This window comes from Carettochelys insculpta, chromosome 3, assembly GCF_033958435.1.
Source record: "Carettochelys insculpta isolate YL-2023 chromosome 3, ASM3395843v1, whole genome shotgun sequence".
NCBI classification, from domain to species: Eukaryota; Metazoa; Chordata; order Testudines; family Carettochelyidae; genus Carettochelys; species Carettochelys insculpta.
The window spans coordinates 82,622,501-82,644,983 of NC_134139.1; the positions used below are offsets into that span (position 1 = coordinate 82,622,501).

General features: G+C 43.4%; 1 protein-coding gene across 1 annotated transcript in view; it reads right to left on the minus strand.

Annotated features, from left to right (window-relative positions):
- Positions 1–2,616: 2,616 nt before the first annotated feature.
- Positions 2,617–22,483, minus strand: part of LOC142010362 (uncharacterized) — a 55,057-nt gene continuing 35,190 nt past the window's right edge. The window contains exons 8-18 of the mRNA XM_074988678.1: positions 18,490–18,652; positions 15,101–15,316; positions 12,299–12,443; positions 11,511–11,671; positions 11,048–11,162; positions 10,645–10,748; positions 8,109–8,210; positions 5,278–5,418; positions 4,059–4,143; positions 3,597–3,717; positions 2,617–2,933 (exon numbers count right to left, since the gene is read on the minus strand). Of these exons, the coding sequence (XP_074844779.1) occupies positions 2,744–2,933; positions 3,597–3,717; positions 4,059–4,143; positions 5,278–5,418; positions 8,109–8,210; positions 10,645–10,748; positions 11,048–11,162; positions 11,511–11,671; positions 12,299–12,443; positions 15,101–15,316; positions 18,490–18,652 (1,543 nt within the window). The 3' untranslated portion in view covers positions 2,617–2,743. The remainder of the gene's footprint in view (positions 2,934–3,596; positions 3,718–4,058; positions 4,144–5,277; positions 5,419–8,108; positions 8,211–10,644; positions 10,749–11,047; positions 11,163–11,510; positions 11,672–12,298; positions 12,444–15,100; positions 15,317–18,489; positions 18,653–22,483) is intronic.

Below are 22,483 nucleotides of genomic sequence, written 5' to 3' on the forward strand. Positions count from 1 at the left end.
GGCATCAAGTACATCTTTTTTTATATCTATACAGTTCATTCATGGAGCCAGAGACACTTACGAAGCATTTTATTGATAATATACATATATGGTACATATCTCTGTACCTCCATAGAATAGAATAAAGACCAGTCTGTGATAAATGTATAAATCTGGCTTGTCTAGATGTACTGTGAGCACAGTGCTACAAATGCGAGTTTGCTATCTAATCTATACGAAGTTTATGTTTGCTGGAGAAAAGCATGTCTGAAAGTAGATTAGAGACCAAAGTTTGAAAAGCATGCCCATAATTCTGTGTGCATATGCACAATCACAGCCCTGATTTATGCAGCGATAAGCAGGGCCCACACACTTTTGAAATTTCAGCCTCTGTGTAGATCCCATATGTGTTACATGGGTGTGGAATCAAGGACTTGTTCCAGCAAAGAGATAAGCGCCTCCTCCAAGATCTGTGGGAGTTGAGGGTACCCAGCAATACCCAGGAAAAAGTCACATATAAACAAGACTGTTCCTTATTGTGCTGTGGATTATAATTTGTAGTTCAAACAAGCAAATTCCTAGATACTTAATCAAGATTTAAGGGTAAAAGTAAAAACCGCCAAAATTTGCTCAATACCTATAAACAAGCACAAACCAACTGTTTCACTGACAATCTGTAACCTTTTGTTTTTAAAACAAGATTCCTAGGAATAAGCTTGATGTTTCCTGTTGCAGATACAAACACCATGTCTATTTTCCTAACCTGATTGAATGCAGAGTTTCAATGACAGCTTTGCTGTGATGGTTACTTGGGACAAACCACTTAGCCTTTTTTTCAGCCTTTATGTATCAGCAAGGAAGTATTATCCTGTAACAAAGGACATAGAATAAAATGGTCTCTTTCAAGTGACCTTCTGAGATTTCTTTAATCTTTTGGCCTTTTGAAGCCACATAGAAATGGATTAAAATTACAATAGTTAAAAAGCACACAATTCAAAATAGGTTATTTTACACATGAGGTTTTAAAGGGACTAAAAATATAACTATATCATCACATCCAAATTACAAGATGTATTAATCAAATGCTTAGAAAAGAGTATTACATTTATGCACACTGTAGGCTTTGATCAATATTAACAGCAAATAACTTGTTTTGCACACTTTCTGTCTAGTCAGACTACGTCTTCCAGAAAACACAGTATTCTGAATGAATTTTTTTAAATTCTGAGCTACAAGAAACAAACAAAACAGAAAAAAGAGCAATTGTACAATCTTACAATTATTTTACACTTGCAAGTGAGGAAGGAATAAAAGTAGGAGAGTCGCAGGAGTTTACAAATGCATTTTGGGGTGCTGAAGTAAAAAAAATTAAGTAAGGAAGGGGGAGAGAGAGAGAGACAACTAGAAATATTTGCAAAATTAAAGACATGGGTCTAGACCCTCAAGGACTGTAAATCAATGGCTACAGTTACACTATAGTGCTCTGTTGACAGAAGTCACGGTTGAAAGAAATGTCCTTACAAAACTTCCATGGACAGAGTGCGGCCACACACAAAAGTCAATTGGGAGAGCCCTCCACTCTGTTGACAGAGCAGCAGGACTGCCCAGCTGCTCTCTCAAGAAACCAGGCACCCGGCAGCACAGCAGACAGGGCTGCCCATTGTTCTGGATGCCCTGTCTGTCAAGAGAAGGATCCCCAGCGTGTCCACACAGCTATTTTGGCAAGAGGCTCTGTAGGAAGAAGCATTACGCCTCAAAGCTTTGAGGCAGAATGCTGACAGCGAAAGGGCTGAGTTTTGTCCAGGTACTGTCAAGAAATCTCATTTTGTGTGTGACGAGTTTTGTCAACAAAACCGGGGTTTTGACAGCAAAACTTATCAGTGTAACTGTAGCCAATATGTCTTTATTGAAGTCTCAGGAATTGGACTATGGTCTTTAGATTTTGACTTAACAAACTGCATTCATACTAATAATTTTGTTTAATGCAGCATGTCTGGATGGCTCTACCATGCTGAACAATACTTTTTTACATTAACATTGTGACTTTCGTTCTACAGGATGTCAAGGTGCCTCACAGCTCTGGGGTATACACACAGCGCCATTGAAAAGCAGACGCTTTAGAGGTAGACAGGGGAGTTAATTTTTATCTGAGTAAGGGGAAGGGAAATTTTGGACCATGTCACCAGGCAAGCACTCTTATGGACAGTACCATTGGTTGGTTAATGTCTATTCAGGGCAGACATGTGTACAGTTTTAGAAGCCTCGTTCAAGAAACACCTACCCAGCAAGCTGTAGCTTAATTGAAATTCAGTGAATGCATGTAAAATCCAATCCTACATATGCACTGGCATGTGAACATATGGTCCACGGAAATCTAGGCATCTCAAATCATATGCTTAGTGTCCTAGTCCATCACTTCTTCCTTACACCCGGTGGAGAGAAGTGAGACTTTCTCCACACTGCAATTTCTGGTTCTCTTTGAACCACATGACATTCACTTGTGATTTTAAAGAATGCAACTCACTATGTGCCTGACCCTTGCTTCATTTTGTTAGGATTCGTGTGTGCTCAGCACCACTCACATTCAGGCCCTAATTCGTTCAAGGAACCAAAAGCCAGCAAAGGGACAAGGAAAAAAAATGCGCCAGACTTGTGCACTTCCAGGGGATTCAGCGATCTACATTGTAAAACAATAAAAAACCTCAACCAGAAACTGGTTTGAATTGAATGACCGACATACAACACTGTGCTTGGAGGAGACAAATCACTTCTTACTGAGGATGATATTGCCATCTTCGTCTTTGATTCGAACCCGGCCGGAGGAACACTTCATTTCCTGTTGGCCACTGGAGTACACGGTCTTTATAGTGCCATCGGGGTACTCCCGCCTCTTGAACTGTGACGTGTGAAACTCCTTCTGCCCATTACTGAACATCACCATTTTATTGCCATTCCTGAAAGAAATGAAAACCAGTAAAGCAGTCGGCCATGCAAAAAGGCCCAGATTCCCCATGGTTGTGCAGTATATTCTGATCAGGAATGGCAGGAGCTTCCTAAAAGTGTGTGGGAGGGGCGCAATGGTGCCGCATACCAGACCCCTGACCCTCCACTCCATCTCTTGCCCCTGAAACTCTTATCCCATGCCGCCCCTTCCCCCGAACCTCTGTTCTTGCATTCCAAGAGCTGCTTCCAGGGGTGATGCTTTGAAGGAACCCTAGCCAGACCCAGCCATATCTTGAAACTGCTCTTGATGGGTGAGAGCTAACAAGGAAGCAAAGCTAAAGTTGTGCTGCCTAAATGAATTCTCCATAGGGTACATGGACGCATGCTTGTGCAGGGTCACTTGACTGACATCTCTTTGTTTCCACGTGGGTGACAGTAGCTCAAATGCTATATACGCTGCTGCAAGAGACAGACAGGTTGCCCAGGACTGTATGACGTAGACTGCTCTGCTCTTATGACTATATGGGTGCATCAGGTAGTGAAAACAAAACAGCCACCTCGTTTGCGGAAATGAACTTTGAGAGACACAAACTAGAGCTTTCACCTTCAGCCCTCTCACCAGGAGAACAAGTATATATGTGCTCAGCATCCCATTCAGGTCACTGGGTACTTACTGCTCTATTTTTACTACTGTACCATCTGGAAAAAACATTTCCTGCACCCCACCATCACAGAAGCGTTTCACTGTCTGATCTGGGAATATAATTTCTTTGGTGCCATCCGGGTGGTGTTTTTCTGTAGAAAACAATACTTATAAAGTCTATCTAGAAACTCCATCCTCTTAGTTTATACAAAACAACAGAATACTCTTTCACAAGACATGGAGGTGAGGAGGGGACTTTATAGATGATAACCTACTAAAAACAGTAAAAAAATAAATAATGGTAAGCAAGTAAATGGTGTCTTTACATCTGTAGATCTCACAGCAAATATCAGTTATCTCTAATTTACAGATGGAGAATCGGAGGGACAGAGAGGCGAGGTGAAAATTCCCAGGCTCCCAGAGTTAGAGTCAGGCAATTCTTATAACAAGACTTGCCTGCAAAAGTAGTTCAAAATTATGAGCTATCACATACCTATCTGATTGTTAGGGAACTGCAGCACCTCCAAGCCATTTGGATAAGTGGTATGGGTTGTTTGTGCACCTGCATAATAATAAATCTGCAAGGACAGTGAAGAATTTGCATTTTGTTCCAACATTTTAACAGCAGGATACAGTTACAACAATTGATTTTAAAAATTTTCTCACAGAAAAATGATTTTGAACAGGGGGACCAACAGCCTGCGCAGGCCCCTGAGCAAGGTGTGTGTAGGGGCTCTGTGATCCCAGAAGGGGCAGAGCCTTGGGCAGAAAGGGCAGGGTGAGGCAGCCAGCACTCTTGTGCTGCCTGGAGTGTGGTGTTACCTGCCCCTCAGCTCTCATCACTGCAGGGGACACCCAGCGCAGCACTCCGAGAGTAATTTAAAGAGCCTGGGGTTCCAGCCACACTGCCACTGCCACTGCCACAGTAGCAGCAGCGGCGTCCGGCAGCCTTGGGCCCCTTTTGAATCACTGGGCCCTGGGGCAGTTGCCCTCTATGTTCCCCCAGGCTGGCAGGCCTGATTTGGAATAAAGTTAGGTTATTTGGAAAAGCACAAGTAGCTGCATTTATATTTCAATTCCTCCCTCTCCTCCTGCCCTCCCATACAGGATGTGTGGAGATTTTGCTTGTTTTGCTTTTTTCTCCTCTACAACATACAAATGATCTGTGCAGTTGCTAAAATTACCTTCCTTGCCTAGTGTGGATCCTTCCTCTTGCTCCTCCTTGTACACTTAATGAAATGTAAAAGTCTCATCCTACCTTAAAGGACATGTTCAATTCCAGCCCAGCCCACACTGTGTTGTTATTTCCTATTTGAATTATGGTAACACCTGGAGGACAGGACCCCATTAAGCTGGCATCATACAAATATATAATGAAGGGACACTCCCTGCCCCAAGGAGCTATGTCTCATGCTTTGCTTTTTATCATGGTTTCCATTTCTTTCTGCTCCATCAAAGATGCTAGCATCTATGTGTTATTCATTTGCTCCTCTACTGCTGCCATGGCTTCTTTGAACTCTTCCACTTGTCTGGAGGGTAGACTCACTAACCCAGTTCATCAAGCCACCCAGCTCCTCCTTCAAACCCCTCCTAAAAATTCCCTTCTTCCACAACGTTCACAAGATGTAAGGTCTTGCAGCACTAATCAGTCTGCATCAAATGTTAAAATTCTTTTTTTTTAAATAAAAAGGAAGAACAAGCGTTTTACACACCACTGTCTGGTCCGGCATGATTTTCTTTACATCTCCATTGAAAAAAGTAACCACAGTCATCCTCTTATCAGCACTGATCTCTTTCTTGGTACCGTTGCGGAAAGTAATGATACGACGGCCATCAGTAAGCACCTCTTCTACCTTTAAACACACAAAATACCACACACAAGAGAAAATAAATGGGCCAAATCCTGTCTCAGCTACACCAGTGCAGCCACAGTGCAGTCAGTGACACTGGTGTGGTGTATCTTAAATGAGAGTGTGCCACTAAATATTTCATTAAGACAGGGACTTTGGCTATGCTGCAGCCCTGCAAAATTTATCTCTGCACCATGGGTAAGTAATGCCTACCTCACTTGTGTGCCAACAGAGACATAAACATTTTCTATTTCCTCCTCGGTCCCATCCCACAAAACATGCTGCCTGTGTTTTGTGACAGGCTGGCCAGATTGCCATTTCCTCTCATTTGCGGACTGAGTTTCAGAGCACTGGCAAACACTGTGATCAGTCGGAATGAGCCAAGAGCCCTGACTCAAACAATCCAGTTAGTCTCCATGTACCTCCACACACGTCAGAACAAACTAAGTTCCCCACCAAGAAACCTAGGATCTGGGTGGGGAAGACCAAAATGATGTCATCTGAAAAGCTGGCATATGGTGATGACATATGGAGATGGCAATTTTATTTCCAGATAACGTGATCCTATTGAAAGCACTTCATTTCTACAGCAGCCAGCTTTGCTGAATGCAGAGAGCCCCTGGGAAATCAGCCAGCACCTCTTGACAAGCAGACAGCAAACACATCGCCAGCAAACTCTTTCGCAGCTGATGCGTTTGTCAGATGAGACCCGCTGTCTAGAGAAACCTCTGTTTAACCCATGGGTGTCCAAGCTTTTGGCTTGCCTGGGCCGCACTGAGTGAAGACGAATTGTCTTGGGCAGCATATAAAATATATAATATAGTTAATGTATATAAATCACATAATAATGTTAAAAGTTTACGATCTTGTGGGGCCGCATTACTAGCTGTCCAGGGCCGCATGCGGCCCGCGGGCTGGACACGCCTGGTTTAACCCAAGTGGGCTTTGCTGTAGTCATAGCAGGGCAGCTGCCTCTGCTCACGTTGCATTGATTTATGTAACATAATCCATTCAACAGAATCCCAGAGGAGGCAGTGGTCAGAAGAGCTGTGCCTTAACTCTGCCATATGGCTCTAGTGTCACAACATATTCCTCATGGGAAAGGAAAGCAATGCACAGAAGAGACAGGAAATGGAAAGAAAAGGTGGAGCAGGAGATAGGAGAAAGGAAGGTAGGGCTTCTCAAAACAATGCTGGAATGGATATTTAGGACAATATATTATTGAAATGCAATTGTATTCAGAGATACCTGAATAATCACTCAAAATTACCATGAAAAACACTTACAGAAGTACAGCTACCAAGAACTCAAAGGGCATTACAGTGGGTGTCAAAGTCTCTCTCCACCTTTAATGGCCACAATTCCTCCTTTCTTTTCCTCTCTAATCCCACACCCTCAAAGAAGTCTGGAACAACTCTTAATTTTATTAGTCAAACAGAGGGATGAAAATGCCCTGTTTTGTCATGACTGTTTTCCTTTCCAGATGCAGAACTACAGCTCCTGCCTTTGCTATTTCTGTGAGAAGGAACAGGTGGAAGCTGTCAGGGCTCATCTGCAAAGAGCTGGTGACCTCTGGCCAATCTCCACTGACCAGATGTCTACATCACAGAAACTCCCACTGAAACGAACACATTACACCCTTGCTGGTAACACAAGCAGAGAGGTCAACAGCTGAATGGACATGAGGAATGAACTAATGTCTCCTGCAGATATGCCAACTTTCCAAAGTGCGGGCGGATGCCCAGCCCCCAGCTCTGCTCCAGACCCTGTCCCCACACCACACCTCCCAGCAAGGCCTCACCCATGCTCCACCTTTTCGCATCCCTGCTCCGCCCATTCCTCCAATTCCACGCTCCTGACCCTCTGTCTCTTCCCACCCCTGCCCCACTTCTTCTCACCCAGTGCTGCTCCCTGGGGAGCACCGCATCATACTCTTCTCCCTCCCTTTTGGAGCCTCCCTTGTGCCACAAAACAGCTGATTCCACTGGGCGGAAGGTGTGGGAAGGGAAGGTGAGATGATGATCCACAAGGTTCACCAGTGGGTGAGTGGCGCTGTGCGGGGGAGGAGGAACTGACAGTAGGGACTCAATATCTACCGTTTTCCCTCCATCAGTGCTCTGGGGCTGGAGCATCCATGGAGCTGGCACCTAGCTGGTCTCATGCATTAAGCCCTGGTCCATGCCAGAACACTGACCCATACCTGACAATGGATCCCCCTCCTCTAAATTACTGCTGAGAACAGTTTATCAGGACGAGTCTGTTTGTAGTAATGCTACACAAGGGTTGGTTGGAGCCTGGGTTCAAGTCTCACCCATCTTGCTGTAATGGCATTAGAATGAGCGAGTAGTTAACTGCCACACCTCGGGAGCATTCATCGGTAGCTGGTAGGGGTCATTATCTCCAGTTCATAAATGAGGTAAGTGAAGCAAATGGAGTAAGTGACTTGCCAAGGGTCACATGGTGAAACAGTTGGGAAGCTGGGAATTGAATCCAGGTGTCTGGATTGTGAGACTGTCACTTAATCAAATTTCCCATCATACATGGCGTAATCTTTACCTTTTAACTTTCCTATAGATAAGGGAAACTTAATTTATAAAACATTCTCTAGAGTCCATGTAATGGTAATACATAGCCATATTAGGGACCCTATTGGTCTCCCCAGTCTGCCTGTACCTCTTCATAAGGTCTCTTACCTTGCCATCTGCATACTCTATTTTTTCTCGTACCTCCTCACCACTTTTTTTGCTTTCTTCACATAACAAAGATCTGCGTGCAGTTGATTTCTCAGGAGAATGCTATGAAAAGAGTACAGTCCCTATTATTAAATGGAGTTCTGCTGCACAAATAACAAGCAGTCACATAACACCTTAGCATATGTCTACACAGCAGCCTTATTTCGAAATAAGCTATTCCGGAATAGCTATTCCAAAACAGCTTAACTTCGAAGTAAGGGAAAATGTGTAGACTCTTACCTGGCTACTTTGAAGTTAACTTCAAAGTTAGCTCCTAGTGTAGACGCACCTCATCAGTCTCTCAGACCCCTAAGGGAGAATCAGACTGACAGTGCCCAGACCCCTACTGACCCCCATATTAGCTAAGGTCAAGGAGTGTATGGCTGTGTCTACACGAGCACAAATTTTCGAAATAGACATATTTCAAAGATTACTAATGAGGTGCTGAATTGAATATTCGGCGCCTTATTAGCATTAGGACACTTCCGGACGCGAAGCTTCAAAAGCGCCGCTTTCGAAAGCGTGCGGCTCGGCACGGCTACACGGGGCCCTTTTTGAAAGGACCCACACCTTTCAAAATCCCCTTATTCCGATCAGTGAGTGGGATAAGGGGATTTTGAAAGGTGCTGGGTCTTTTTGAAAAGGACCCCCATGTAGCTGCGCCGAGCCGCGCGCTTTTGAAAGCAGCGCTTTTGAAGCACCGCGGCCGGAAGCGTCCTAATGCTAATGAGGCACTCAATATTCAACTGAGTGCCTCATTAGTAATCTTCGAAATGTCCACTAGCATGGCTATTTCAAAGATTTGTGCCGGTGTAGACACACCCTATGTGTTTTGTTCTGGAGGCAGAAATCCAATGGAACATCAGGTCTTTCTCCTGTCTGGGTAGTAATCCATTCAGGTCCAACACAAGAGGGAAATCGCTATCTGCAGATATATTCGGGCAGCAATGGCCAACCTAGGTTAGCAAATAGGCTATATGAGTAGCCCTCTTGCATGTGAGTGGGTCACAAGCTTGTCACAGCCATGACAGAGTAGTCTTATTAACTGTGCCTGCCTACCTTGAATTGTAGGGTGTGGCGATGGAACTTTAGCAGCACTTTGGCTACAGAGGGAGTGCACAACTCGCACAGTCAGTGTTGTCTAGCATCTCGCTTCATGCGCCCTTGCATTATGTGTGTACCACTTCAGTAATACTGATAGGAATATAACCCTTCGTGGATAGAATCCAGCAGAATCTGGCAACCCCACACACGGGCAACTGTAAACAAAATGGCTTGAGAGCCACACGTAGCACCCCAACCCCAATGAGCAAACAGGTTGCTCATTTCTGATTTAGTATGTGTGAGTGAGGCAGCACCCAACTTCGCCAGCCTCCCTCCCCCACATTCCAGAACCTAAAGCCTCTCAGTGCTATCTGACAAGGGGGGGTGTCACAAAGATATCCTGATTCTGCTCATTATGTTTTGGTTCACCAAAGAATGTCATGTGAGATCTTAAATAGAAGCCAGGGTCACGTCGCTCATTGATATTGTTGTGAAATACATGTGCAGGTATTCTGTAAGGAGGTATGTATCTATATTTAAAACATGTTCTTAGATTCTGTATTACAGGAGAGGTGGAAAAACAGTTTGTTCTCACTGCTGTAGCTGCAGGCCAGGTGGGAGGTGCCTCTCTCATGCCTGTGACATGCTGGGTATGGCAGGCAGAGGCAGTGCTCTGTGCTGGGAGAGAGGCTTTTCACTGTGCAGCAGCCCTGAACCCTTGTGCAGGGCTAGTTAGGCAGCTGTGCAGCTGCACGGCTTAGAGGGATCTTTGTCATGAAATAACTTTTATTGGCAGAAAGGGGTCAGGGAGCAGGAAGGTTTGAGAACTTCAGTCCAGTGGCTAGGAAAAAAGGCTGAGATGGAGGGTTCTGTTTTCAGAGTTGTATTTTATATTGCTTGGATTGACAAAAGAACATGTCAGCAAATGGTTGCATGTTTGGAGCTACGAGTGTTGATGTTCAATACGAAAGCAAGTACCTATAATTAGCTCAAACCTTTGCTTCAGCATCTAGTAATGCATGAAACCCTTCTGTTGGTGTTTTGCTGCCCCTCAGAATTATGCTGTTTCTCCTGGAGAGTGTCACAAAGGCTGTTTGATTGCAAGGTTTAAGTGACTTTTGAGTCCTGCTAAGGTGCAGATTCTCTTTCTCCTGTGCCAAGATGAAAATTTTAACTAGCAATGCAAACCTGCTTAAGACAAATATTCTGAAGGGCTATTTTTACACACAAACATACCGTGGGTTTTGTAAGATGTCACTACAGTATACTGTTTTAAGCAGATTCAGCACCAACAGGTGAGAGGGAAAATGAAGCAGACTGAATATTGGTCCCACTGAAGACATCAGTAATTTCGCAAATGACCGAAATGGGGCTAGGATCTAGCTCGGTGTCTGCGAAAGCTGACATATAAATCTTGCTGGATGTTTAAATATTTCTGTATGTGAGAACATACCTGTGGGTTCTCATTATTCCAGGATGCAGAGCTACAAACATCATCGTTCTGATTGCGAAAGAGGACTGTATCCTCTGAACTGCCTGAGGTGGATGAATATCTCCCTACAGGGTGGGGGAGGAGAAAACAGATTCAAAAGGTCATTGCAGGGCTAGGAAAGTGCCCAGTCACAATGCTGGCATGTGGCTGTTTCAGAGTTCATTTAAAACCACTGACTTTCCGATTCAGGTAACACATTGCTCATTGCTGCAATAATATAATTCTTGTTGACAGCAACACTAGGCGCTGCTTCCTCTTCCAGCAAAAGAAAGGAACTGTTTGCTCCCCTGCAGCCCATTGGTGGCAGGTGGAAAATCCCCACAAATCAGATCCATAGAAACACAGGGCTCGCAAGGACTCTCACCTTTTGTGTAAGAAGATGAGTTGGTTTCCCTTGACACACTCAGGTGTGACACAATAGGTACAGCTGACTTCCTGCCATAGGTTCTTTGTACATTGTGAGATGCTTGATGGATAACCTGAAACCAAATGACAAGCTTTAGAGAAATACAGTAAACTCTGTCTTAATCAGCATTCTATCACCCAGAACTCTCTAATAACTAGCAATGTACACATGATCAAATGTGCACTCTCCCTGGGCTGTCAAGAAATGAAGACTGTACCATAAATAATCAATATAACACCTACAAGTTATTTCTATTTTACTGTCTACTTCTCCTCCCAACATAAGCATATTGCTGGTCATCTTAGATTGCAAACCCTTTGTGATAGCACATATCAAGGCCCCAACCAGTTCCTCTGAGCAATACCATAATACGGGCAGTAAACAATAACAAGCAAATTAGTTACCACTCTTAACTAGTTACCTTCTCCGGTTCAAATGGTGTTAATCTGCCTTGATGAGGGGTTCTCCTGCCAGTGGGTGTGGAACTTCTGCTATATAAGTGACTAGCTGGTGCCTTTTCTCTGGCTTCCCTTATTAGTGATTTCAAAGACTCAGTCCTTTCCACTATACTCTTCTTTGCCTGAAACGCATTCAGTATTTTTGCATTAAATAGACAATGTCATGTTAAAAAGAAAAAACATGCCGAAGTGATTTTATAAAACTGGCAAAAATAATTTGCTTGTTTTAAAAGTATTAGACTGAAAGAAAATAATTTACTTGTCATTTCCACAGTAGCCTACCAGGCATTGGGATAGGGAGCACTGGACTCTGTGATAACTCTAAAAGGATAATTCAGTTAGACTTAAAATAGGAGGCAGATGATTGTCACGCACCAGTACAATGTTAGGAAGAGTGCAAGGAAAACTTTTCTGCACATTCTTAGTGCTGCAGCACAGCATGTAGCCACGTAGAAAAGGTGACTCCACATCAGTGCTCTCTGTAAGCTGAGCAATTGGGCAGCCACTCAGGAGAGATTCAGGTGACATCCAGCTGTTTAGAACAACACCCCACAGCAGTCACAGCTGGCAGCATGTATTCCTACTACTGGTGCACATCCACACTTGCCTTCGTGCGCACAACACAATCTATTCCACTCATGAATGGAACCCTGCCCCACATAACTCGGAAATCATTCTCTAAGGTAAATCTCACGGGTTTAAAGAGTAGAAATGCATCTTTGCAATAAGAACTCATGTTTCATCCGTATTTTCATATTCACCTCTCTGGGGGAATGTTTCTCCACTGGTGTTTTCCTCCCAACTGGAGTGGTGCTGCGACTCTTTTGGCTACTTTGCAGTGGCCTTTCTTCCAGGTTAGCCACAGATGATGTCCCTCTCAAAAGAGCTTCAGAAACCTAATGGAGAATTTATGATAAACAAACGCATGATTTATCCTTCATTTCTAACAGAACCAGTCATTTTATCTTATACCTGGTGAACAAACAAACAAACAAACAAAGAAACAAACAAAACCTTCACATATTTGAGGTAACAAGGCAGTATGACATAATTACACTGGCAGCTACTATTTGGGGTGGGGGAAAGGTTTTTCCCCCCAAGCAAAGAGATCAATGACAAATGGAACTTCCTCACTGTGTGGAGTTGGAAAACTTAGTAACTCTGGATAAGAGCTTAGCCAGAATCACCCTAAGTCTATGCACAAAGGACTGGATCCCCTATCTAGCTGAATTATGCTCTTCTGAACCTGGAGCAAGGCAGCGACAACATAAGTTACAGCAGCCTCAGAATCATGTTCCATATATAATAAACTCTGTCAGATGCAGACAATCAATTTGATTGTCTACCAATCAACCAAAACAAACAGCCAGCATTTCAACCATAAGTAAATGTTAGTTATGTTTTCCATAACTACAACCTATTGAAAGTAAATACAAATAAATACCCCAAATACAGCCTAAGTTTACAGTGTACAATACTACTGGTAAATAAAGTACTCTCCATACATTTTTGTTCGATTATTAATATCCAGTCTTGTTTTTCTTTAGTTTTATGCATTGCTAGGTATACCCCTCTATTATCTAGAATATCTGAATATATAGCAACCTCCCTGTCCCAGGGTTGCCAGGTATGAAAGAGTTTACTGTATTGCACCCATAGGCTGTGTCTACACGTGCACGCTACTTCGAAGTAGCGGCACTAACTTCGAAATAGCACCCGTCGTGGCTACACGCGTCGGGCGCTATTTCGAAGTTAACTTCGACGTTAGGCGGCGAGACGTCGAAGTCGCTAACCTCATGAGGGGATCGGAATAGCGCCCTACTTCGACGTTCAACGTCGAAGTAGGGACCGTGTAGACGATCCGCGTCCCGCAACGTCGAAATTGTGGGGTCCTCCATGGCAGCCATCAGCTGGGGGGTTGAGAGACGCTGTCTCTCCAGCCCGTGGGGGCTCTATGGTCACCGTGTGCAGCAGCCTTTAGCCCAGGGCTTCTGGCTGCTGCTGCTGCAGCGGGGGATTCATGCTGCATGCACAGGGTCTGCAACTCGTTGTCGGCTCTGTGGATCTTGTGCTGTTTAGTGCAAGTGTGTCTGGGAGGGGCCCTTTAAGGGAGCGGCTGGCTGTTGAGTCCGCCCTGTGACCCTGTCTGCAGCTGTGCCTGGCACCCTTATTTCGATGTGTGCTACTGTGGCGTGTAGACGTTCCCTCGCAGTGCCTATTTCGATGTGGTGCTGCGCAACGTCGATGTTGAACATCGACGTTGCCAGCCCTGGAGGACGTGTAGACGTTATTCATCGAAATAGGCTACTTCGATGTAGGCTTCACGTGTAGACATAGCCATAGGGTGCAGCCAAGAGGAAATAAAACTCAGAGGCTGAAGCCCCTGGCGTGGGCTCTTTTGCACCACTAGAGCAAGCCAAAGCAGGTGGAGTGAAAGCCAGAATCTAGACCAAACTAGCCTAGATCTAGGTCTAGGTCTATTTGGTCTTCCCTAAGAATATGTCTACACAGCAGCATTATTAAGAAATAAACTAATCTGGAGCAGTTATTACAGAATGGTTTATTTTGAAATAGTAACAGAAAGACAGCCGTGTTACTCTGTATTCTATCAAAACAAAAAAGCAGCCATGTAGCACTTTAAAGATTAAGAAAATATTATATAATATTATAACCCTATATGTAACATATTATAATATTTTGTTAGTCTTTAAAGTGCTACATGACTGCTTTTTAGCTTTTATTTTGAAATAATGCTGCTACACACAAGAATTCACTTCAAAATACAGCACTCAGCTATTTTGAAATAAAGCATCTATACTCAAAGCGCCTATTTTGAAATACAGCCATTGGATGCATTACCCATTAAGTTTTATTTCAAAATAGGATTATTCCTTGTGGAATGAGGTTTAGCTATTTTGAAGTAAGCCAACTGCTGCATTGTGTAGACACTAGGAAAGTTATTTTGAAATAATGGCTATTATTTTGAAATAACTTTGCTATGTAGACATATCCTAACTCTTGCTTTGATTGGGATTACAGCTTTATTCCATACAGGTGTCCTTTATATTGCAGAATCATTTCTGTGTGTGACTTTCACTGCGCATCAAAAGAAGTGTCATCAGGAGTAACAGGATGATTTAGGTCAAGTTAAAAATCAAAATTAAATTTTAATTTGGGATTACAGTTTCAAAGGAGCCTAAGAATAGCTGGGGTTTAATTCTCATTAAGGTTATACTAAACAAAAATTAACATATGAAAATACACAAAGATTATTTACCATTTCCCCCATATTAGTAGGGTAAATTGGTAACTACAGGAGCCTTGCAAAGAACAATTTAGTTAGCGTTGTTTACAGAGGAAAGGATGGCTCAGGGTTAGGGCACAAGCTTAGGCTTCTTTATTTTCCTGACAACAATTGACTAAGCGAAGAGAGAGTATGAACAGCATTCCTAATTCTGAAGAAATCTTAACACTTTGCATTGCTCTGATATTTGAATACTGGACATTTCTATTGCTCAGGCAATCACACATGGAAAATAGCTCCCTTCAGTACCAGAGTTTCTGATTTTCTGCTTATGAAATCCACAGCTCCAGATTTCTTTTCTGCTTCCAGCCTCTGATGCTCTGAAACTCTAAGCTCTTCTCGAAGCTCAAGGTTCTGTTTGGTGAGCATTTCAATCTGACTTTTTAGCTCCCCATAGGCAGCATGCCAGTGGGACTCATTTCTCCTGAACTCCTCCTGGAGACCTGCAATCTGCTGTTTTAACATCTGTCAGTAGAGAAAGGCACATAACATTCAATGCACCATTCCAGATGAGGAAAGCACATCTTATGCATTTTGAAAAAATGAATGAAATCTGTTGTTTTCCCTAAAGCAATACTGAAACTTTTCATTGTGACATAAACACACACTAAACAAAATCACATAAGATTTATCAAAATGCACAGCAATAAACAAAGGAAAACAAAAATCCGTGATGGGAAGAGCCAAAGAAAAGGAGCCTAAGATAATGGAGTATCTATTAGTCCCATACAGTATTTAAGGCTTACTGAAAGCAGCTACAGCCACAAAAGGGTTAATTTTCACAACTGCTCAACACCCACTATAAATGAAATTAATGGACGCTGTAAGGTGATCAATACCTTTGAAAATGAGACCCAAACATTCCAACCATCAAGGAGCATCTTACTGTATTTGCATTTTTTTAAAAGGATTTTCTGTAAGTGTCTTGGACAAATGGAACAATATGTCTGACTCAGGTTTTGATCCTAATGAGTGCAGAACATCTATAACTCTCAATGAAAAATCAAGCCTGGATATCTGTCTAAAATGCATACTGTAGCTCAGCCAGAAGTTATGGTCTTGATGCAGAGATTATTAGATGATGTTCTTTGGGCCTTCTGAATGTAGGAGGTCAGCCTAAATCAGTGGTTCTCAGACTTTTGTACTGGTGACCCCATTCACATACCAAGCTTTTGTGTGCATCCTCCTGCCCTCACAAAGTAAAAAAAAACTTTTAACACCATTACGAATGCTGGAGGCCACAGTGTTTGGGGTGGAGTCTGACAGCTCACACCTCCCATGTGGTAACCTTGCAACCCTCTGCAGGATCCCGACACTCAGCTTGAGAACCCTGGCCTAAATGATTGTACTGATCCCTTCTGTTCTTAAAATAAAAGCCTCTGAAGCTATGGCTATGTGCCAAGCCACCGAGGAAATACACTTAAACTCATGTCTCCTTAGACTTGCCCTGACCCTTTATTAATTCTGCACCGCACCTTTCAATGGAAAGGAGTGGGATGTGCAGAGGTCTTGAGCTTTGCCTCTCCTCAGGGAGAAATATACCTAATGCTGCATTGTAATCTGTTGTTAAGTGGCTTTGCATTCATTCTTTGACAAGTGTATTTCCATACAAACTGAACTGTATATTTCAAGTCCTTGTCTTTTAGGAACAAAACCTTGCAAATCTCAACCCCCAATACTTGGGAAGGCTGTGAAGAAACGCAACAATTTCTCCATCCTCTCTCCCTTCCCTTCTTTCTTCCTTCAGGCACATAATCCCTTCTTCCTTCAGGCACATGCTGTAACTTCACCATGAACTTCACTGTGGGGTAGTGGAACTGTGATTTGCCAAATGTAGGACGTGCCCCCAAAGAGGTGGACACAAGAAATCTATTTATTTATACAATATTCATATAACCATTATTATGGAAGCAGGACACAATGTATCTTGACAGGCTTGATCCTGCACAATGGCAAGGGTGTACTGTGGCTTGTATAAAAGCAGGAGATGAAAAGTGACAAGCAGGCAAAGATTGCAGAGGTAGCTGATCTTGCAAGAAGGAGTGTTGTGGCACACTTGCTACATTACTAAGGCAAGGCATGTGACTTAATCTTGAATGCAGTGTTGCTGTGACCATTTAGGTCCCAGAATACTGGAGAGACAAAATGGGTGAAATAAAATCTTTTATAGAGAAGTTGGCCAAACTCGAGAAGTTGGTCCAATAAAAGATATTGCCTCACCCATCTTGTGTCAATTAATGCTGCACAACTTTGCAATTAAAAAATTAGCCCTATATAACATCAGTGTAGCTCCCATTAAATGGATTAAAACTGATTAACTGGTCTCAAAAAGTAACTGTAGTTGGGGAGTCTTCATCCAATGAGGTGACTGCACTGGTTTCCCACTGGGATTTGTTTTTGCCCAATGCTAGTCAATATTCTTTATAAAAGAATTGCAAGTAAAATTTACAGGTGACACCAAAATTGGTGGAGCAGTAAAGAATGATAGGAACAGGTCAGTCATAGAGAACAATCACCAAGCTGAGCTTATTTGAACATGCATTTTAGCCAGCTGCAAAGACATACCTTTAGGGACAAAGAATATAGACCATCCATCCAAAATAACAGACTATATTCTAGAATGCATTGGCAAAGAAAAAGACTTGGTGGATAATCGATTAAACTTTAGATTCTAGCGCAGTGCTGTCGCTAAAAAGGCAAACATGATTCTTCAGTGTATAAGCAGGTGACTACCAACTAATAGGCAGCTGGTACTAACTGCTGCGTGTGGGGCCAGTGAGAACATTACGGAAATGCTGTGTCCAGTTCTGAACTCCACATTTTGGCTGCATCTACACCAGCAAGTTCTTTCAAAAGATTTTTCGAAAGAAGGGGTCTCTTTCGAAAAATCCTATGGAGCGTCTACACACAAAAGGTGCTCTTTCAAAAGTAAATCAAAAGAATGTGGAGCTCCTTTCAAAATTGGTCTTCCTTTCCTGTTTCAGGAAGAGTGCCCCCTTTCGAAAGCTTCTTTTGAAAGGTGTGTAGACACTTCACACGGCCCTTCTTTCAAAAGACCAGTCCTCGTTTTCAATCCCTGGCCCATTCTTTCGAAAGGGCAGGGGCTGTGTGGGCATCTCTTTTGAAAGAGCCGATCACTCTTTTAATCTGCTTTTTTGTGTGTAGATGCACTCTTTTGAAAGAAGCTCTTTCAGAAGAGATCTTGCAGGAGGGCTTCCTTCAAAAGATATCTGTAGTATAGACAGGGCCTTTAAAAATCTGAAAAGGATTAAGAAAAGAGACACAAAAATGATTTGTGGTTTGGAAATCGTATTTTATCTGCTCAGTTATTTAGTATATCCAAGAGGAATTTAAGAGGTTAATTAATGGCAGCCTACAAGTATTTATGCATGGCTGTGATTTCTAAATCTAGCAGAGAAAGGTATAATGCTATTCAGTGGCTGGAAACAGAAGCTAGACAAAATCAGACCAGAAATAAGACATAGATTTTTAACAGGGAGGGTAATTAACCTTTGGAAAAATTTATCTCAAAGCATGGTGAATTTCCAACACCCAAGCAGCAATTATCATATCCATACTAAGATGGACTACAAACTGAGCTGTAAAAGCCTTTTTTTCCTTCACTGTACACTGCTTACTTCTATTTCTTCTGATTTCACTTCCTCTCTAGTGACTCTAGATGCTGTAGCATATTTCTTCAATTCAGCCTTTTCCTGCGGTGTGTGAATGTGGTCTTGACTATATTCTTCCAAGTGATTAAGTCCTTGAGCCTTGCTGGTCTCAAGCTGATCCATTCGTGTCCTGTTCAAAAGGTAAATTAGGGATTATAAATCTGATCTAAAGAACGTAGGTTGACTCCTATCTGTGGATGTATATGCAGGATTCCCAGATTTGGGGCCTGATTTTCAGAGGTCTTGGGCATTCAAGGCAGACACTAATGTCAAGAGGAGCTATAGGTACTCAGTACCTCTGAAAAAATCATGGAGAGTCTCAAGTGCATGTATGAAGGTAGAATTCTTCCCTCTGAGCAGATGGAAGGTAAGTCCCATTGGGTTTTAAAGCTTTCAAACACATTTTCTGACGGGGTAAAATATGGCAGTCAGTGGGAAGTGAGCCATTCAGTGATTCAATTCAAAAGTTGAATGCAGGGAGTCCAAACTTTTTAGTGATGTTGCACAAAATGGCATCCCATCTGCAACATGCCCGTGCCCCCGGTGAATTTGAGGTCACACTGTGTAGAGGACACCAGATAGAATCATCCAACAGGCCAGATCTGACCTATAAGCCACCAGTTGAAAAATGTTCTCTTAATTCTGGGACATGCAATGCATCTGTTGCAGAAATAGGTGACACACCTATTGCTAGCAGCCCAGAGCAGTTGTGCTTGAGGAGAGAGAGGGCATAGGTAGCTCCTTCCCCACAACACAACCAGGCAGGGTGGGCATTTGAAGAGTGCACTTTCAGAAGCCCCAGCTGAGGGGTCGGCAACCCGCGGCTCCGGAGCCGCAAGCAGCTCTTTACAGAGCCGCTTGTGCTCCAAGCACTACCACCGCTGACTCCCCTTGCTGCTCCGGAGGCTGCTGCTGCTTAAACTGAATTTAGCATTTTTTTTTTTTTTGTTTAAGCAGCAGCACCCTCGGGAGCCACTGAGAAGTCAGAGGCAGCAGGAAGCCCTGGAGAAGAAAGCCATGGCAGGACAGGGAGCCACCTGCACTGCACGTGGGGGAAGCACTAAGCCCAAAGGAGAGCTGGGGGAAGGGGTGACTGAGCCTGCCCCTGCCGGAGCTGTGCAGCTCTGCTGAGAAGGAGGACGTGGCGGCCGCAGAGAAGCTGCATGCGCTGAGGCAAGTTAATCCTGGGGATGGGGGCGGGGGCATGCAGAGGCTGGGGCTGAGGCACATTAATCCTGGGGATGGGGGAGCAGTTTGGAGCTGAGAAGGGTTAAACCTGCCGATGGTGGGATGGGTTTGTGGCTGAGAGGGGTTAAGCCTGTGGACGGGTGGGGGTTGTGTGATGGGGGGAAAAAGCTTGGGGATGGAGGGGGATTTGGAAGCTGAGGTGGGTTAAGCCTGGAGATGAGGGTAACAACTTTCTACCCAGTACAAATCAATGTGTGTGCTGTTCTTAAAACAGGGGTGATAAAAAGAACAGTTTGACTTTATTTATTAAGGACTGTCTCATATTCACATGCATTGCAGCTCCTGAAGCATTGATTTTGTAACTGAATTTGAAAAAATGGCTCTTCTCACTAATTTAGTTGCCGACCCTTGCCCTTGCCGATCCTGAGTAAGAATGAACATAAACCTTATATGCCAGTTAGTGGCTGGGGAACTCTAGGGAATGCATGCTACAGCTGTGACAAGTCTAAGTGCCCCATGTACAATCTTAACACCTAGAAGAGATTTTGCCTTCCATTCCTAAAGCCTCTAGATGCCAGCATGTGGGCAGCCCCTATTTTTCCTCCCCTACTGGCTGCAAGTCCACAACCGAGCTAGGAATGTAGCATGTTTGTATGAACTGAAATAAGTGTTTGGCCCAAACGCTTATGCCGTGTTTGAATATGTTATTATATACTTCAGTAGCCTCAAAGGCAGGCAGTTGGTGAAGCAGCAGCGAGATGGTTAAAAGCATTCATCCCACTAACTGGGACTGCCACTACAGAGTGTTAACTAATGTACAAAATGGAATCTGACACTGCCATTAGGAGACACCCAGGTCCCCTTCTTCTGCTGCCCCAAGGAAGCTGCCACTGCTGGAAAGACCTTTACAGTTTATTCATTTGGATTTAATGTATTGGTTCCTTTTTTTTTTAAAAAAATAAGGCCAGTATTCTGACATCAGAAAAACTGATAGTCAGAAATCTCCCCAATAAGCAATTAACTCCTTACCCCAACAGTCAGTGAGAGTAATGAACACAACACCTCAGCTGATGCCTATCCTATCCCTGCCCATTGAGAGAACAGAAATGTTCCTCAGAAATTCAGCAAACATGGATGACACCGTGAAACAATTTCAAAGATGGAGGCTCTTTCACGGCACATGCCCAATTTTCATGGCTAGACCAGGAAGCTGTTAGTTGTAGCACCCCAAATGATCTCATCAGCTGCAGAACCCCCCAAAGAGATCAGAGACATTTCAGTTAGAGTTTACCCCCAACTGTTTAAGGGCCTTATGCAACAGATTAAAACCAAAGCCTTGAATTGCACATGTAATGGAATGGGCAGACAATGCCCATCATGGATGTAAGGTGCTCCCTGCAGAAACCACTGCCTACAAAGCAGACCTCCATATTTCATGCAAACTCAAGTTCTCATAAGGGCTTCAGCTGTAGTGCCATGTAAAGCACTTTGCAAAGCTCCAGTTGTGAGCTGACAAAGATCCTCATGATGGAAGCAAAGTCCACAACAAAGAGAAAACCTTCTAGCTAAATGGAGGGGGAAAGCACCCACAATTGCCATTGCTACCTGGACATCCAGAAGCTGTTCCACCAAGCACTGCAGGTTATATGAGACAAACAGCAGGCGAACTCCCCAGAAATGTTCACAAAATTCCTGACAGCTTCCTCTAGACAACAGCAATTACCTCAGGCCTGGCTGGGAGGAGTCTCAGCTTACTAGCTCTCATTCCCACCCCACTCTCCGTTAGGCACTAGGTATATGTGAAGTTCTAAACTCAGAGCATTTTCATCCTCCAGTCTGCACTCCTCATGCCTACAGAGGCCTAACGAAAATGTGTTTCGAAACCAGAGAATGGATAAGAGCCTGGGCAGGTCCAGGCATGCCAGCTGACTCTCAACAGGCCTTTACTGCTTCCACCAGACAAAAAAAGGCAACATGGCATGACTGAAGCAGTATATCACTGTGGTTACCAGTCAGGGCTCCTGACATGTTGGTTAGTTTAAAAATACAGAGGCAGCTCCTGAGATGGGGTAAATCAATGCAAGGTCATTGATATCAGTGGAGCTAAGCGAATTTACCACAGCTGAGGTAAAACTGGAAAGAAAAAACAAAAATGTCTACAAAGGACAACTTCTGTGGATATGTGGATACACGTGTGTGAAAATGCTAGAGACACAGCAAAAAACTCCACCAAAACACTGTATACACTTTATTTTTAGGTGCCAAAGCACTATACTTAGTAAGACAGAACCACCAGAGGGCAGTATCTATCTATTAGAGAAAGTACTCCCATTAACTCTGCACAGGAAATAGCACTTAGCTGAAAGTTATACCCATATATAGCACTTGGAAAAACTGCAGCCTAATTTTTTGCTGTTTTTTTAGAAATTAAACCTAAACAGGCCAAACTTACAAGCTCTCACACATGGAACTCTAATTCCAGTCCACTGGAGCCCAGCCTGCAGGGCGCTTGTGAGATCATACCCAGGAAAAGATCTTTAATGAGCAGTTTTTAAAGTACGTAAAGTGTGGTGCACAAGGAAAAATACTGCAGAATTTGAGTAATGGCACACTATGATGCTGACGGAACCTGATCCAAAGGAGCAACATAAAAGCACAAACACAAAATTTGGGTCAGACATGTTCATTTTGCAACATATATCCAATTTTCTTGTAAAAGAAAGCCACAAAAAAAACCCACTAATTCAAGAAACTGTTATCATTTTACATAAGA